Source organism: Heterodontus francisci, chromosome 2 (assembly GCF_036365525.1).
Source record: "Heterodontus francisci isolate sHetFra1 chromosome 2, sHetFra1.hap1, whole genome shotgun sequence".
In the NCBI taxonomy this organism is placed as follows: domain Eukaryota; kingdom Metazoa; phylum Chordata; class Chondrichthyes; order Heterodontiformes; family Heterodontidae; genus Heterodontus; species Heterodontus francisci.
In genome coordinates, this window is record NC_090372.1 from 144,912,980 (window position 1) to 144,930,254 (window position 17,275).

Genomic DNA, 17,275 nt, shown 5'->3' on the forward strand with positions numbered 1-17,275 from the left:
TTTAAAATGATGGCATCTCTCAAAAAAATTTATCAATTATCTTTGGCCCTTCCAGAATCACCAGCATAATGACTGGCATAATGGGCATCTCTGATGCACCCGTACAGGTGCAGGCCATCCACCTTGACTATTGGCTGATGGTGCACTCTGCCACACTTACGGAGACAGCACCAAGACCCTGAAATTTCAAAAGTATAAACTGAAGTTGGAGAAATTAACAGAATCTTAGCATATGTTTCTGAAATGTTAGCACCCTTAATTAAAAATAAAACTTTCTTATAATTCTAATTTAGGAATGGAAATGCTACTGTGGTCAGTGAAGGCTTATAGTTATATATATATATTTTTAAATAAGTTGTATTCTTATGTCCCTCTCAGTAAAACACTAGTAGTTTAATTAAACATTTGTCATTTATAAAACATAAAAGTCAGCACTTAGTTAAGAGGTTATTGTATGTATAATATTGTTTGCTGTATTCCACGGTCCTTAGCTACTTGTAGGGTCTGGTTTTTCAAATTCAATTTTGTTTTAATTTCATTTTCTCAATTTGTTCTGCTTTGTAAATCTGAATAAGTAACTGTCATCTCTCTGTAATCTTTTCCCTCTTTCAATCATTGTCTTAATCTCTGTGCAACTGACAATGGAGATTAACAAGTGCACTCAGCACACAGAAAAGCAAACTCCTGCCAAGATTTACAATTTGTTGTACATGAGAATCAAAGGCCAATTTGGCTTCAGATTTTTACTGAAGACGAAAACCACTGGTGCAAGTGCAGTGAAGTGAAGCCACCATCTCCTCCCCCACCACCATTAGTACCCCAACATCCATTCAAGCACCAACATGTAGTCCCTGTCCAGAATTACAAGCACAGTGTCAACTCCAGGGTCCATGTAGGTTGCTGACACCTGGAAGGATCTTTCACTGGTGTTGTCAAGATTCCACAGCCAATCAGACGAAGGAAAATTGCTTAGCTTCACTGGGAAGGATTCTGCTCTGCTACTCTGAGATCAATTTCTTTGGTTGGACAAGGGTGCTGCCAACCTGCCAGCCCCCACCTCCTTCCTGACATAAGAACATCAGTTTGAAAGATGAGTCTTCCCCTTAGCCCATCCACAGTGGGAATTCTGAGTCATGTCCGGAGACTTGGTATTTATAAATCCTGCCTGATTATCTGCGCCGCTGGTCTCATCCCCATAACACCAGTACTGTGACCAGGACCTAAGGAAATTGTGGACCCATTTATTGAAGATCTTAAGATATTTGCTTGTATTTCTCCTTTGATTTGAAGACTTAATGAAGACTTAAGCTAGTCACTGATGCAACTGATACTGGAACTTTTAAGGGACATAATTACTATTTTTTATGTTAAATTCCTATTTGTACTATTTTAATATAGTTATTAAGCCATTTATTCTAAATGAATTTTCAACTGTATTAAAATAATGCATAGTGCAAATGTGTTAACTCGTCCAATAAAAATAAAGCACAGCAGAAATTACAATAAAGGACTGTGTTTCTAATGCCCTGTTAAAATTAGTAGTCATGCAACTATAAATTTTTCTGTAAACTTCTCTAAATTCAGTTCTTGGGGTCTCTTTCAATAAACCTAAAAGATTTGCTGCTTTACTTCTCTACTTATTTCAAGGACAACAAAAAGCAAATTGGTTAAATGGTTGATTGGTATCAGTCCTGGGCACAAACTGCAATTCGTTCTTGAAGGGCAAGGAAGGGGCAGGAGGTGAGGAGAAAAGGAGCCAACATTGTGTAAATCGTGTCTCCCAGCAGATATATAGGAAGCAGCACTGATTCAGCGCTTTGAGAAGTCAAGAAGCTCTTACCATCTCGCCCTTACAGCAGAATTCTGAAGTACAAAGCATCCAGGTTATTGCTACACATTGAAGAAATATCTGTTCATTTATTTCTTGTGATATCCTGAAAAATACCTTGGCAGTGATGTCACTTTGCCCCATTTCTCGATGCAGAATCGCCTCAGTCCATTGCTTCCTCTGAGGGCGGCAAAGCCTTCATACGGTACGCTGGATGTCCCTGTCACAAACTGTTAAGAAAAGAAAGAATTGTCTCCCAAATAAACCAGGCATACAAATATTACCAATATAAAATCATGCCATTTTGCAATGTGTAAAACCTGCTTAATAGGCTGGATCTCATTACAAATTCATTTGTACAAATGAAGGGTATGTCCACCTGACATCATCTTGCACTAAGATTCAGGCAGACAAGAACTGGTGTCCAGTCAATACTTCATATTGCTTTTTAATTACTAATTGTAAAATGTTTTAATCAGAAAAGTTTTTTTCTGTTGCAATCTACAGTATATTGTGACTTTGCCTTAACATTCTAGACTAGAAATTACCATTGGTAATATTGGTGGACAAATGTTTAATGCATTCTTATGACATCTTCTATCTGTTACTTTAATAGAGCTATTAGCCTAATTAAAATAAGCAGCTTATTGCCTTTGTTAAAATAGAGTTTTAAGAAACGTTAAACGAGTGCATTAAAAGTATCTGTTGGTCAATTTTGCCAACACTAATCTCCAGCCTTCTGAGCCATGCGATATGAAAGAAAGATTTTGTTTGCAATTACCGCTATTGTGTACCTGTAAAAGCCGGAGCCGCTGCTCATTATTGAAGTGCTCCACAGCTGTCCAGAACCACTTTATTACAATGTGACCATCATGGTAACCTGAGGAAGGTGCACAAGCATTACACACAAAGACAGATTGATGCTACGAAGCATAGTTGTAGACAATCAGCAGTGTTGTCCAATGAGATCGGAGCTTTAACAACAGCCTCGACTAACATTTCCACTTGGGACTTTCCTAAGAGACTGAGTCAGCACATGTGTGAGGGACAGGAGACTCTAACACATAGATGTAAACAAATCTCTTTCCTATTTTGTACAAGAATAGATTTAATTGATAATAAACCTTTACTAGATACTGAGTAAAATGGAGTAATTAAAACATTATATATCCAAACATCTGCATTTTATGTGCCAAAGAAAGTAGTTTAAGCATCCTTATTACAGTGTATGGACTTCAGGGCCAGCACGAGAAGCATTGTGATTTGCAAAAATAGCAGCATAATCTACCTCACAGCAAGAGACTGTGATGATGCTGTGATTATTGTGATGGTGATAATTTATGGGATTAAGAGAGACATAGCAAAATAATAATGAATGAGAAATCGATGTGGTGGATAACAATGAACATTATACTGTGGAGATACATAAGAATTAGTATCATGTCCATTGCTCATCCTGCCTCTATTAATCATCAAGAAAATGAGGTGGCAGTAAGTAGGTTATCAATTTGAGAGTAAATTGTGTAGAAAGCCATAATATATTGCAGATGGACTTGTTATTTAGAAGGTCTATTGATATTCAGCACTCGAGAAAATGATTGGTAAATTACCTTTAATATAGATAATTGCATGGCAAAATAAAATGCATATTTCAGCATGCAACATTAAATATGATTAGGCAATATCATTGGAGAAGTTTTGCAGAGGTGGAATGTGAATTGGATATGGGAAACAATTTGGAAATTGAAATAATCTCAGTAGCGTCATTTATAAATAAGTGTCATAAATAAAGACTTATGCCTTACCAAGTCTTTTAGAAACACCCCAAAACGCTTCACAGACAAAGAATTACTTTTGCAGTTGGAGTTAGATTTCTTCACTAAGCAAACGTTGAAGGTATTTTGCAGATAATAAGATCTCATGAAAAGCATTGAGGTAAATGACCAGTTAAATTGATTTGATTGAGGGTGGAATATAGCCAGGGCACCAGAGAACACTGTCCTCTTTTTCAAATAGGATCCTTAACCTCTTCCTGAACCAATAGAACCGGCAAAGGCAGTCTATGTTTAATGCTTGTTAATGCGGCACTGTACTGTCAGCCTAAATTATGTGCTCAGGTATGGGAGTGGTACTTGAATCCATGCTGAATCAGTGGTGAGTGGACTACAACTAAGTCAAACAGATACTAAAGGAGATAACACATAAAGTGAATCACTAGGTTTAAGACAAACAGAATATGGAACTGATGAAGCAGTTGGTTAGAACAATATTGTTTCATCTCTGGGATATGAATGATAATCTGGCTAAACTTGACAGTTGTAAAGTCACCTCTTTCCCTGCTACTTTGTGGATCTTATATAAAATGTTGGGCAGTCTCAATCTATTGGATATGAATCTATGGGACAAAATCTGGCACCAACTCATATTAGATGAAAAGAAAAAAAAGTACAAGTGTTGGAAAGCTTAAATAAAAGTGGAAAATGCTGGAAATACATCGCAGGTTTATCAACAACTGGAAACGGTACATACGAAGACCCTTTATCAGAACCAAAAACAAAAGCGAGATAGGATGAGAAATAGTGGGTAAAGGCGGTGGACTAATATGCTAAATTCTAATACCTCCCTGTTGGGCACTCGTCAAGTTTTCGCTAAGATTAGTAACAGAAGAAATATTACTTTGTTCATTTTTATAACAGCTCTGTTTATAATTCCAAATGTTTGTTTGAAATGCACACTATGGGAGAGATATCGAGCTTTTCATAAGGAGGGAAATCAATTTTGCAGGGAAATGAAGTTCTGTCAATAATGTACTATGCCTGACTTCCAAATGTCCGGAGCACCTGCCAGAAACAGGTGTCAAGCTCTTTGAATGTGCTAATCAGGGGCCAAATGTGGTAGAAACTGTATACAGCATGGGCCACGGACGCTTTGCTCAGTTTTTACAGGCCTATTGTAACCTAACCAGTGGTCCATAAAGGGATCACTGGGAAGCTGCCAAGAAAAGATAATTAAAATCCTCCTGGTTCCACAGCAACATTGCAGACCACTGCCGGCATGGGCTTGGCCCCAGAACTTACCTGAGGGCCTTGGAGCTGGTGGAATTTTCCAGGTCCTGGCCAGCAAGATGCTTGATTGGTGTCAGCAGCTCACTGGCTTTAGGTAGATGAGCCATCAGGCCTAATTTTCATTGAACCTCAAGCTAGCGACTTTGGGCATACACTCCCAGCCATTTCGTGCAGGGTTCCAGTGCTAGACCAATTTCTGCCCCTTTCTAAAATCAAGGGCTCGATTTTAACTCATGGGGGTAAAAGAGAAAAAGCAAGCGCCATGCCAATCTGAGAACGGCAGCAGGCAGGCTTAGTCAAATTTAATGACCAGGCCTCATTAGCATAATGGTAGCCAAGATCCCAACCAGAAAGGCTGGCAAGACAGTAGGAAACAGCTGCCTAGGTGTTAAAATCAGGCAGCATGAGGCTGCTGCCAGGTACCCAGGAATAGGGTTCCCAGCACAAGGTAAGTAGATAGGTTGGGGTGGGGGGAGTTTGGAATCCTAGTCGGGCAAGGCCAGGATATGTGGGACCCAGAGGAGTGATTAAAAATTAAAATTGCTGGGCCACACAGGGGCCTTGGCTGATGCCCTGCTCAGTTTAAAATGGTAGATCCTGCACTGATGATGTTATCAGAGCCTAATTCACATGTATAAGGAAGATCCTGCTGGCTTGGGGCAGGCGTCCTTCCTACCTGAAATTTAAAATTGTAGTCATCGAGATCAGGGTGAGGAAAGAGTGGGTAAGTCCTCCAATTCATTCCAACTACTTCCTCATCTGGTTTCAGCTAAAATTGAGCCCTGGGTTGCACTTAGCCTACGATTAAATCCCCTCAGTCCTCGGTTTAGTTTTCACAGAAACAATGATGGTTTCAACATTCATAAATCTCCTCTGAAGCAGTCCCTGTCTACTGCAGTCCCCAGTCTATCTCTGTTCAAACCATGAGAAGAAGTTCATCTGAAAAGGTACTGAAGAATTGTGTAGCCATCCTTCAGTTAAATGCACACTTTGGTATGACTACAAGAACACACTGCTACATTCCTCGTGCCACCATGGAAAGAGAACAAAAATGAAAGAACTTTTATTCAAATATTCATATACCTTTGTGGTGCCCTGAATAATGGGTCTTGGCCTTTCACCTGGTTTCTCAAAAAATATAAAATAAAGATGAATTCCTCTGGTCTCTATTTGTAGTGAAACCATAAAACTGTTCACAAGAACGTAAGAAATAGGATTATGTGTAGGTCATTCAATAAGATCATGACTGATCTTGTACTCCAGCTACGCTTTCCGACACTTGATTCCCTTAGAGTTCAAAAATCTAGCGATCTCAACCTCGAATATACTCAACAACTGAACATTCACAACCCTCTGGGGTAGAGAATTCCAAAGATTCACAACCCTTAATGAAGAAATTTCTCCTCATCCTAAATGGCCATCCCCTTAACCTGAGACTACGTCCCCTAGTTCGAGACTCTCCAGCCAAGGGAAACAGCTTCTCAGCATCTACCCTGACAAGCCCTCTCAGAATCTTGTAAGTTTCAATAAGATCATCTATTATTCTTCTAAACTCTAGAGAGTATGGGTCCATTCTACTCAATCTCTCCTCACAGGATAACCTTATTGTCACAGGAATCAATCTAGTGAACCTTTGTTGCACCTCTTCTAAGCCAAGAAGGTATCTTGGGTACAGAGACCAAAACTATACACAGTAGTCCATGTGTGGTCTCATCAAAGAACTGTACCACTCCAGTAAGGCTTCATTCCTCTTGTACTCCAATGTCCTTGCAATAAAGGCCAGCATTCTATTTGCCTTCCTAATTGCTTGTTGGACCTGCATGCTAACTTTCTGTGTTTCTTGTATGAGGACATCCAAATCTCTCTGACCACCAACATTTAATAGTTCCTCCACATTTAAACATAATCTTTTTGTTATTCTTCTTACCAAAGTGAATAACCTCCCATTTCCCCACATTATACTCCATCTGCCAACTTCTTGCCTAATCTCGGAATAGATCTACAGTCCTTTGCAAACTCTTTGGCGGTGGAAACAGAGTCTCGGAATATTTTTAAGGCAGAGGTAGATAGATTCTTGATAAGCAAGGGGGTGAAAGGTTATCGGGGGTGGTGGGAATATGGAGTTGAGGTTACAATCAGATCAGCCATGATCTTGTTGAGTGGCGGAGCAGGCTTGAGGGGCCGAGTGGCCTACTCCTGCTCCTAATTCATATGTTCGTATTTTATGGCGATGAGCTGCGAGGTGGGAGGAGTCGTAATATCACGACAAAAGGCGTTGGGAGGGAAGTCCTTCGTCTTTATGTCACAACTGGATATTCTGATGGGCGGTTGGACTGGCAAGAGGACCTTGCTCTGAAACACGCCAGGGAGGTAATTAAACCTGCTTAACAGGCAATTAACTGCTATCTTTCCAGGGATTTCTAATTTTACAAAACGTGCTCAGGAACCTCGGGGCTACAGAGTCTCGCCAGGTATAAGGAGATGGTGAATCAGCAGGAGGTCAGTGCTGGCTCCAGGCGACAGTCATTGTGAATGAAAGCATGGCTTGGCAGAGAGGGTGGAACAGTGTGGACAGTGGCAGTGGTAATTGGGATCAGGGGCAAATGTGCCAGTACAATTATGGCATAGTGCTTGAGTGCCATCTCAGAAGTGGCCTTTGTGTGAATAGAGTGGGCGAGGGGGGAGGGGGTGTGGGCAGCGGTGAGATGTCCTGGTTACTGAGTGCAGCCAACTGCCATTGGCCTCATTCCTGCAGGCTTCAAGGTCTTCAGTGAGGATCAGCATCAAAGAAGGAGAGAGCTGCAGCCACAGGCAGCAGGCCAGCAGCAATCTTAGGACCACCAGGAGATTCAGCCTCGGAGGGGACATGGAGGAGGAGGACACAGAGGGGCATGCAACCAGCCTCTAGTATGCAGTACAGGTTACCCACCAGAGAGGGTCTACCATCCGAGGCTCAGCTTCCGGTAAATGTCAGAGCAGCAGTGTCACTGAAGACTGTGCCTCTCCAGGGAGGCAGTCACAGAGCCATGCAACATGATGGATGATGAGCTGAGCCCTATGGGAAGTGGTAGCCTGTGGCACTTTAGGTCACTGTGGCAGCATCAGTCTAGTGATCCTCTGGGGATATGTGCGGGATCTTCCAGTCTGTGGCTCATTGCTGCATCAAGATGGTCACCAATGCCACCTTCAAGAGTGTCAGCCAATACATGGGGTTTTGTACCGACCCCGAAAGAGAGCCATTGGATTCAGAGCCATCGTTGGACTCCTGCAGGTGCAGGGTGTTGTCGACTGCAAGCTTGTGGCCATCAGGCTCCCACAGACCAGGCAGCAGCCTTCATCAACAGAAAGGACTTCCATTCATCAATGTAAAACTGGTCTGTGACCACAGCAAACAGTATCTTCAGGCGTGTTCATCATTCCCTGGGAAGCAGCCACAACACCTACATGCTCAGGCAGGTGCCCAAGATTTTCAGGCTGTCTGAGCACCTTGAAGGATGGATACTGGGTGACAAAGGCTACCCTGTAAAGAGTTGGCTACTTACGCCTGTGCGGCACCAAAGTACTGATGTATAGGAGAGATACAACGCCTGCCATGGGACAATTTGAACAAACATTGAGCAGGCCATAGGCCTTCTGAAGATGCGGTTCAGATGCCTGGATACATCAGGTGGAACCCTTCAGTTTGCCCCAGCAAAGGTCTCGCGTATCGTGGTGATGTGCATTGCACAACCTGGTGCTACAGAGGGGAGAGGCTTTGAACAATGAGGATATTGTGCAGCGTGATGCCTCTTCCTCTGAGGAAGAAATGGAGGAAGATGCTGACTAGGCGCTGAACGAGGAAGGACCATAGGGGCTGCAGGCAAAGCACAATGAGATATGCACAAGGGAGGCTCGTGATGCACTAATACAGGCACGGTTCAGATGATCCTTACTGATAGATTCATAGAATCCAATAAAGCTACAGCCTGCTGCAGCCCTGTTGCCATTTCCTTTATTGTTCTTAACATTTATCTACACCCAGTAAGATATTAGATAGCGGCACTGGGAATGCATTGACCTCACGCGGTGTGGTCCTTCCCATCACACTCTTGAGGGAGGCAGAGTACTCCTGAAGGCCTAGCGGCCCACAAGAAATGGAAGGATTCCTCTTGCCTTCCAACATTCCACATTAATGGAAAACAAAAAGATTGCAAGGCAGTATGCATTAACAAAAAATAAATTCGTGAACCCCAAGTGCAACTAGGAGCTTTAAATTTTTTTTACGTGTGCTCCTATGTGGTGCTCCCCCTGGGCTGTCAACTGAGGTGGAGGGAAGGCAGCTGACCTTGGTGCCCCTTGGCTTTTGGTGGTCGTCCTCTGGCTGCCTGAGGCCTGGTAGACCTCGGCATATTGTCATAGCAGCTATATGAGTCACTGGTGCCACTGATAGAGGCACTGAGGAGCTGCTGTCCACGCCAGAAGCGCCCTGAGAGGAGCCCCCAGATGCATCAGACAGCCACTCCTCTACCATTTCAGAGCACACCTGTCCTTTGCTGCTCATCTGAGGAGTCCGAGAACCTGGTGGTGGGTCCAGGTGCCTCGTCCACTACCATCTTGCCCAGCCATTGCTCCACATAGCTCATGGAGGTGGCGATGGTATGCCAGTCTGCGTACATCTTCAGCATCTACTGTATGATATGGCTCTCCACAAGGGTCACCACTCTCTCCATGGAGGAGGCCAAGTGCGCACATGCCAGAGGGGACATGAGGAAAAACTCTTTCACCCAGAGGGTGGTGGGTGTCTGGAATTCACTGCCTTGATCAGTGGTGGGGGCAGAAACCCTCAACTCGTTTAAAAGGTACCTGAACCTGCACCTGAAGTGCTGTAACCTGCGAGGCTACGGACCAGGCGCCGGATGGTGGGATTAGAATGGGCAGTTAGTTTTTTTCAGCTGGTGCAGACACGATGGGCTGAATGGCCTCTTTCTGTGCCTGATCCTTTTTATGGTTCTATGGATTTGTCAGACATGATGGGTGCAGGGGTGGGTGAGCATGTGATTTAAAGATTGCATTCTTGGAGGTTGGCACTGAGTCCCGCCACCTCAGGACATTTTTAAAGAGATGCTGGGTTGCGGGGAAAAGGGGGGTGGGGGTGGTGAAACGGTAACCCCACATGTCTCCAATTAAGTGCCTGTTGTGCTCACTGAGGAGCTCAGCAACAGACTTGTCAGCAGCAGTTTTCAATTTTTCATGGAAGGGAATGGGGAGAACTCCATGCCTGGACGGGTTTAGGAGATGTGAACAATGCGGAGGGCCATGAGGGCGATGGGAAGGGCTGATTAAAATACTGCAGAGGCACAAAGTAAAGCTCAGTTACTCCAAAAGCGCCACAGAGTGGCCATTGCTGGAGCTGTAATTCTTGCTTTCCTCAGTGGTGAGTGGTAGGAATGTGAGGCTATTGGCATCATTTGGGCAACTGGAGTTGGCAGGGGAAGGCCTGGTGAACACACAAAGCCCAGCTAAGGGAGTTCAGATGGCAACAAGCTACTCTGACAATTGGACGGAGCACCTCCATTCCAGGCTCCACCGGCACTAATTGGACAGGAAACATATCTCCATACCAATTAAGGGCTTACTCAATTGAAAACCTGAATCAGTTCCATACCAGAAACGCTTTTCTAACCCAAAACCAGGCCCGATTCCTGTTTACCACCTCCGTAACGAAAATCCAGCCCGATGTCCCTTTCATAAAACCATATTATGATTTTTTAAGTGTCCAGTTATCACATCCTTAATAATGGAATTCAGCATTTTCCCAACAACTGATGTCAGCCTAACTGGCCTATTGTTCCTTGTTTTCTCTCTCCCTCGTCTTGAAAGCCATGTTACATTTGTTATCTTTCAATCCATTGGGACTGTTCGAGAATCTAGGCAATTTTGGAAGATCACAACCAATGCATCCACTATTTCTGCAGCCAACTCTTTTAGAACCCTAGAATGTAGGCCATCAGGTCCAGGGGATTTGACAGCTTTTAGTCCTACTAATTTCTTCAATATTATTTCTTTGATTATATTAATGACTTAAGTTCCTTGCTCATTGGTCTCTTGGTTCCCCACTATTTCTGGTATTTTTTTGTATCTTCTATTCTGAAGACAGACACAAAATAATTGTCACTGCCATTTCCTTATTCTTCATTATAATTTTACCTGTCTGCCTTTAAGAGACCTACATTTATTTTTGTTAATCTCTTCTTTTTTACATACTTGTAGAAGCTCTTTAAAATATGTTTATATATTTCTTGCTCGTTTACTCTCCTATTCAATTTTCTCCCTCTATCAATTTTTATTTTATTTTATTTATAGATACAGCACTGAAACAGGCCATTCGGCCCACCGAGTCTGTGCCGACCAAGAACCACCCATTTATACTAACCCTACAGTAATCCCATATTCCCTAAACTACCTACACTAGGGGCAATTTACAATGGCCAATTTACCTATCACCTGCAAGTCTTTGGCGGTGGGAGGAAACCAGAGCACCCGACGAAAACGCGGTCACAGGGAGAACTTGCAAACTCTGCACAGGCAGTACCCAGAATTGAACCCGGGTCCCTGGAGCTGTGAGGCTGCGGTGCTAACCACTGCGCCACTGTGCTGCCCAGTGGTCATCCACTTTTGATCATCCTTTGCTGGTTTCTAAAACTCTCCCAATCCTCAGGCTTACTACTTTTCTTGGCAATATTATAAGCCTCTCCTTTTAATCTAATATTATCCTTAACCTCTTCAGTTAGCCACGGATGGATCAATTTTCCCTTCCCCATTCACATGTTTACGATTTTGCTACAAATAGCAAACAGAGAAATGTTTCTGTAATGTTTCATCAAATCAGCATTAGACTGTCCACAAAATATTGTTACTTTGTAATTTTGTTATGATTGCAGCTTCCCCAGAAGAAGAAATTAGGTGTATAAGTTGTTACAGTCAAGTGAGGAGGGGGGTCAAAGGGCTTCCCTCTTTTCCTGCTCCTTGTTTGACCACAACAGATTTAATTCTTTCTTAAAGTGGATGTACTGGCCAATTCAGTAGGCGCTTGGTTACTTACTTGCTGTGATCATGACAAGAACCAATCGGGCAGGTTTTCTTGAGTTAACAAATAAAGAGGTTAAGTTTATTGTACCTAAACCGAACTAATAAACATAATAAACAGCGTGCCAACTTTCACTCACACACACACCTGAGGTTTACATACACACAAATATGTTACAGAGTGGGGAAAGGTAATCTGGTTGAGTTAGAGTCCATAGAAAAAAAAAGGTATACAGTCTGTGATGTTTGGTGATTCGGCTGGCTTCTAACTGAATTCGGTGGTCCTGAGGCTTTTAGTTTAAAGAAGTAGATGACTGGTTCAGTGGGTCTCTTGGAGACAGTGATGCAGATGATTTCCTCCAACGGGGTTTCTGATTGTAGCCGGAGTATGCAGAGGTGGTCAGTCAACAAGCAGGCTTTGAAAGCTTTCAATATGGAATGGAGAGAGAGAGAGAGAGAGAGACCCCCCCACTTGGGCCTGCACTTGTCAGAATCGAAGTGCTTCTCCTCTCTCTGCTGCAGAAAGACACAAGCTTAAAACCACAGATGGGGAGAGGCTGGTCACATGACAGTCACTCAGTCATTCAATCATAGCAGTTAGCAATATTTATCTCCTGCTAAAAAGAACAGGTAGTTCCTTTAAACTTCCTGGGTCTTGGTTCTTGTTGGGGCATGAGCAGACATTTCATCTCCCCCTTCACAAACATTGCAGTATAGAATACAGTATTGCAAATTAGGTAGCCATCTTAAACTGTCAGCAAACTCATCCTTTTAGCTGGTCTTTTAAAAAAATATAAATTCAGATCTCCAGTAAGTGGTTTAAAGAAAATTATCATTCAACAAAGCATATTGGTGACTGCATTGTGTTATGTTTGCATTGTACAATTTAAAACTGCTGGAATTAGTATTCTGCTGAGTCGAATGCATTAACAAGAAAAAGAATGTTAACTGTTGCCTCCTAAGGGCTGAGAAGCAAAGAAATACTCACCACTCCGGTACTCTGTATTATTACGCCAGTCATTCAGGTCGATCTCTGCTGTGCCTGCAATAACCAGTTCTAACTCCCGGGCATCAAATACCGATACTAGTCGTGAATCCACCACCTGTAACACAAAATTAACAATTAACTCTCTGGAAGTATTTAACAGCAGCTTATTTGCACCACACGTAGAAACTTTAGCAGTAAATTATCTGTGGAGAATTATTTTGCACTCTCAATTGAAGTGGAATTGCAAAAAGGTTATCTATAGGACAGAGCTCATCGAATATGATGTTACTGTGTAATACTTGTGAGTTAGTTCATAGAATCATCAAGTTTTGCAGCATAGGATGAGACTATTCAGCCCATTACCATTGCGCTGGTTCTCTGAAAGAGCTACCCACTTGATCACATCTTGTGTCTGTTTGGCATTCCCTCATGACAGCCAGGCTGATATTGGAAATTCATTATGTGGGAATCATGAGCTTGAAACTGCATTCTATTCCTTCCTTCCTCAAAAGGCAAGTTTGAACAAATTTGATAAATCTGGTAATTTGTGGGCTAGCAGCAGAAAAGTAAGACCATAAAAGCACAGCATTAAAAACTAGTTTGTTCACTAATACCCCTCGGAGAAAGGAACCTGTTACCCCCTACCCAGTTTGGCCTACATGTGACTGCAATTCCACACTGCATGATCGACTCTCAATGTCCTCAAGCAACTAAGTATGGGCAATAAATGCTGCTTTGCCGTTGTCACCCACATTGCAAGAACAACTTTTTAAAAAAGAGTAAGATGGAAGATTAGGAATTGCCTTGGAGCTGCTCCTTAACTTCACTGGACATCATAAAATCATAGAATGATACAGCATAGAAGAAAGCCATTCAGCCCATCGTGCCTGCGTCAGCTCTTTGAAAAAGCCATCCAATTAGTTCCATTTTCTTTCTCCATAGCTCACATAAATTTTTATTTTCAAGTATTTATCCAATTCCCTTTTAAAAGTTATTATTGAATCTTCTTCCACCACCCTTTCAAGACAGAGCATTTCAGATAAGTGGATAGCAGTGGGACCCCCACAGGATCAAGGACCCCAGCAGTGGAAGACCCACCCTCTAAGAGCTTTCAGCCAATCAGAGACTGGCAGCTCTTTAACTGAGCAGCCCCACCGCAGAGACGATGGCCGCTGCCGGTACTCGACTCACCCGAGGCCCTGGACCCAGGCCACAGGTAAGTCAGGGCGGGAGGAGTCTCGCGGGGTGGGGGTCGGGGGGGAGGTGGGAGTAGTGGGGTTGGCAGCAAGGCCGGGGGGGTTGAGTCTCAAGCACTAAGTACCTTTGAACGAGGGCATCCCCACCACCCTCACGGAGTTGGCAAGCAACCCACACGGGTTTGCTTGGAATGCTAGCCGTGTGGCGACAGGCCCTCCCGCCCCTGGGATAATTCTGGTAGTGGTGGGATGAGGTTCCTAATTGAGCACTAATTGCCCACTTTAGGGCCTCAATTGGGAGCAGGGCAGGTAGGTCATTGTTAGGCCTTCCCACCCCAGACTTATATGCTCTCCGATCAGATGCTCTCCCCCACCTTCAAACCCGATGCTGGGGAGAGCAGAAAACTATTCACTGAATCACAGAATAATACAGTGCAGAAGAGGCCCTTCGGCCCATCAAGTCTGCACCAATGCATTACAACACCTGACCTGTCTACCTAATCCCATTTGCCGGCACTTGGCCCATAGCCTTGAATGTTATGACGTGCCAAGTGCTCATCCAGGTACTTGCCCAAGCTTGGGTGATTAATACGTCTCAAAAAGATGTGTGGCAGAAACCACTGTGGACATGTGTGAACAGATTTTCTGCTGCACTTCTGGGAAAATAAAGATGGTAGAGTGGAAACAGCTCCAGGAAAATTCCCAGCCTAGGATTCAATGACTGAAAATTGGAATCTAAAAATATGCTGTGTTTAGGTAGGATTGGAGGATGGCAAATGTAACCTTTTGCTTCAAGGAGTCTTGGATAAACCAGGAAATTATAGCCGAGATTTGATAAATTACTAAACCTAGATTTCCCTCTTTTGGCATAGTTTCTATCAGAATGGTTATTGAAGGGTTTTATGCAGACTCAACTGTGGGCTGTTGCAATTCTCCCAAGACAGTTATTAGCATAACTTCAAGTGTAGCTTTAGATGGAGCAGACCAGTGGTGGAAATGGAAAAATGCTTACAAGTGGAACAAAAGGAGGGTCAGAAATTTGACAAACTATTGAAGAGCTTCTGAAGGGTTTTGTATTCACTAGCAGCCTTTGCAAAGCTGAAGGAACAAAGGGCTAAAGAGAGACTGGCAAAAATGAGATAGTTGAAGGACAGGAAGCAATGGATAGAAGAAAAATATTGTTTCTCCAACTGGAAATATGTGGTGAATGGTATTCCATATCGGTCTGTGTTGGTCCTGAACTAATTACTGTATACATAAATGAACTAGAGTTTGGAGTTGAGAGAACAATATTGACATTTGCTAATGACACCAAATTGGCAAATGATACATTGTGACAGGGATTGTGAAAAAATGCAAGAGGACATAGACAGGCTAGTAGGATTGATTAATAGGTGGCAAATGCAATTTAATGCAGGAAAAACATGGAATGATATGGGGCAGAATTTTCATGCTCCGCTGAGGTCAGGAAAGGAGGCGGAGGCGACCTGAAAATACCGACATCGGCTTGCGTGCCGGTTTCCTAACCCCATTCCTGGCGTCAGCCATTTTGGTTGAGTCAGTTCGGAGGCGGGAAGCCAATTAGGCTTGTTAAGAGCCTTGTAATGGTAGGAAATGGAGGCAGATTGGGATTTTCCAGTTGGCCTGCAGTTTCCAGATGTGCTGGTGGCCAGTTCAACTGCCTGCAGGCAGGCACCCAGCAGCAGGCCGGGGTGCTAGCATTCCAGACTGACTTACAGGCCCGCCTTCCCTGCCTGCCTGGGTGCTGGTGCAGTTAATGGCCACCCTTTCGAAGGATTATCCCCCCAGCAGTGGTGGTCTGGCTGCTATCTCCATCTTTTAATTAAATTGTTAAAAAGTTGCTGAGAGGGCACCTTCATGTTGAAGCACCCTCTCAGTTACTTACCATTCATTGCAGTTGGCTGCTCCTCTGAAGCTGGACGACCTCTGATTCACCCTCCAGCTTCAAAAGACTGCCTGTTGCCCTTAATTGGACAGGGAAACTGAGTCCATACCAATTAAGGGGCACCTGGTCAAAATTTCAATGAGTGACTGTTTCCCCCAGGAGTGGGTTTGGGACCCAGAAACAGTCCTGGCTCCTGTTTCCCACCCCCAAAGCAAAACTTCAGCCCATGTTATCATTCCATTTCCAGTCACACAGTGGAAACAAGGGCTTAATTACATCAGATGTGTGGGGACCTCAAAACATAAGCATGCACTTCACTTGTGATTGTGTCTCAGTGGACCACGTCCCAACTCATTGACTTAAGTGGGAAGTGGGGCAGCTCCCAGAGAGCTTGCATTTTCTCTCTCAGACACAGATGGTGATCTGTGTTCCTGCAGCAACAACAAGACCTGTCTCTGTTTTAAGAGTCTGGACCACTTTTCAAATCTTATCTAGAGAAGGTGAGCCCTTGTTCAATAGCTAGTGAGCTATCCATTTATTGTTTTACATATTTGAGGCGCATAACGAAATTGATTGTACTCACTTTGGAATCTATATACTTCTCATTCATGTATTTTATACCAATAAAGTAGTTGGTGGTTTGAAGCTGGACCTTGTCTCAGTAAAATACTATAGCAGCCCGCCTTCTGTATAGAGATGAGAACTCACGTAGGTTTACCTAGATATCGAGTAGATGTAGGAACATAGGAAATAGGAATAGGAATAGGAGTGGGCCATTTGGCCTGTTAAGCCTGCTCCGCCATTCAAACAGATCTTGGCTTATCATCTACCTGTATGCCATTTTCCCTACTCTCCCCATTTCGCTTGATGTCATTAGTATCCAGAAATCTATCGACTTCTGTCTTGAACTTAGAGTCATAGAGTTAACCAGCACAGAAACAGGCCCTTTGGCCCATCATGCCAGTGCTGGCCATCAAGCACCTAACTATTCTAATCCCATTTTCCAGCACTTGGCCCTTAGCCTTGTATGCTCTGGCACTTCAAGTGCTCATCTAAATACTTCTTAAATGTTGTGTGCTCAATGATGGAGCTTCCAAGCCCTCTGGGGTACAGAATTCCAAAGATTCCCCACCCTCTGAGTAAAGAAATTCCTCCTCATCTCAGTCTTAAATGGTCTGCCCCTTATTCTGAGAATGTATCCACTGGTTCTAGACTCACCAGCCAGAG

General features: G+C 43.4%; 1 protein-coding gene across 2 annotated transcripts in view; it reads right to left on the reverse strand.

The window, feature by feature from the left end:
* LOC137347289 (E3 ubiquitin-protein ligase HECW1-like) overlaps window positions 1–17,275 on the reverse strand; it is a 630,030-nt gene that overhangs the window by 35,891 nt on the left and 576,864 nt on the right. For both annotated transcript variants that reach the window (XM_068011682.1, XM_068011674.1), the window contains 3 exons: window positions 12,947–13,061; window positions 2,623–2,708; window positions 1,946–2,058 (listed from right to left, as the gene is read on the reverse strand). In XM_068011682.1, coding sequence (XP_067867783.1) covers window positions 1,946–2,058; window positions 2,623–2,708; window positions 12,947–13,061 — 314 coding nt within the window. The remainder of the gene's footprint in view (window positions 1–1,945; window positions 2,059–2,622; window positions 2,709–12,946; window positions 13,062–17,275) is intronic.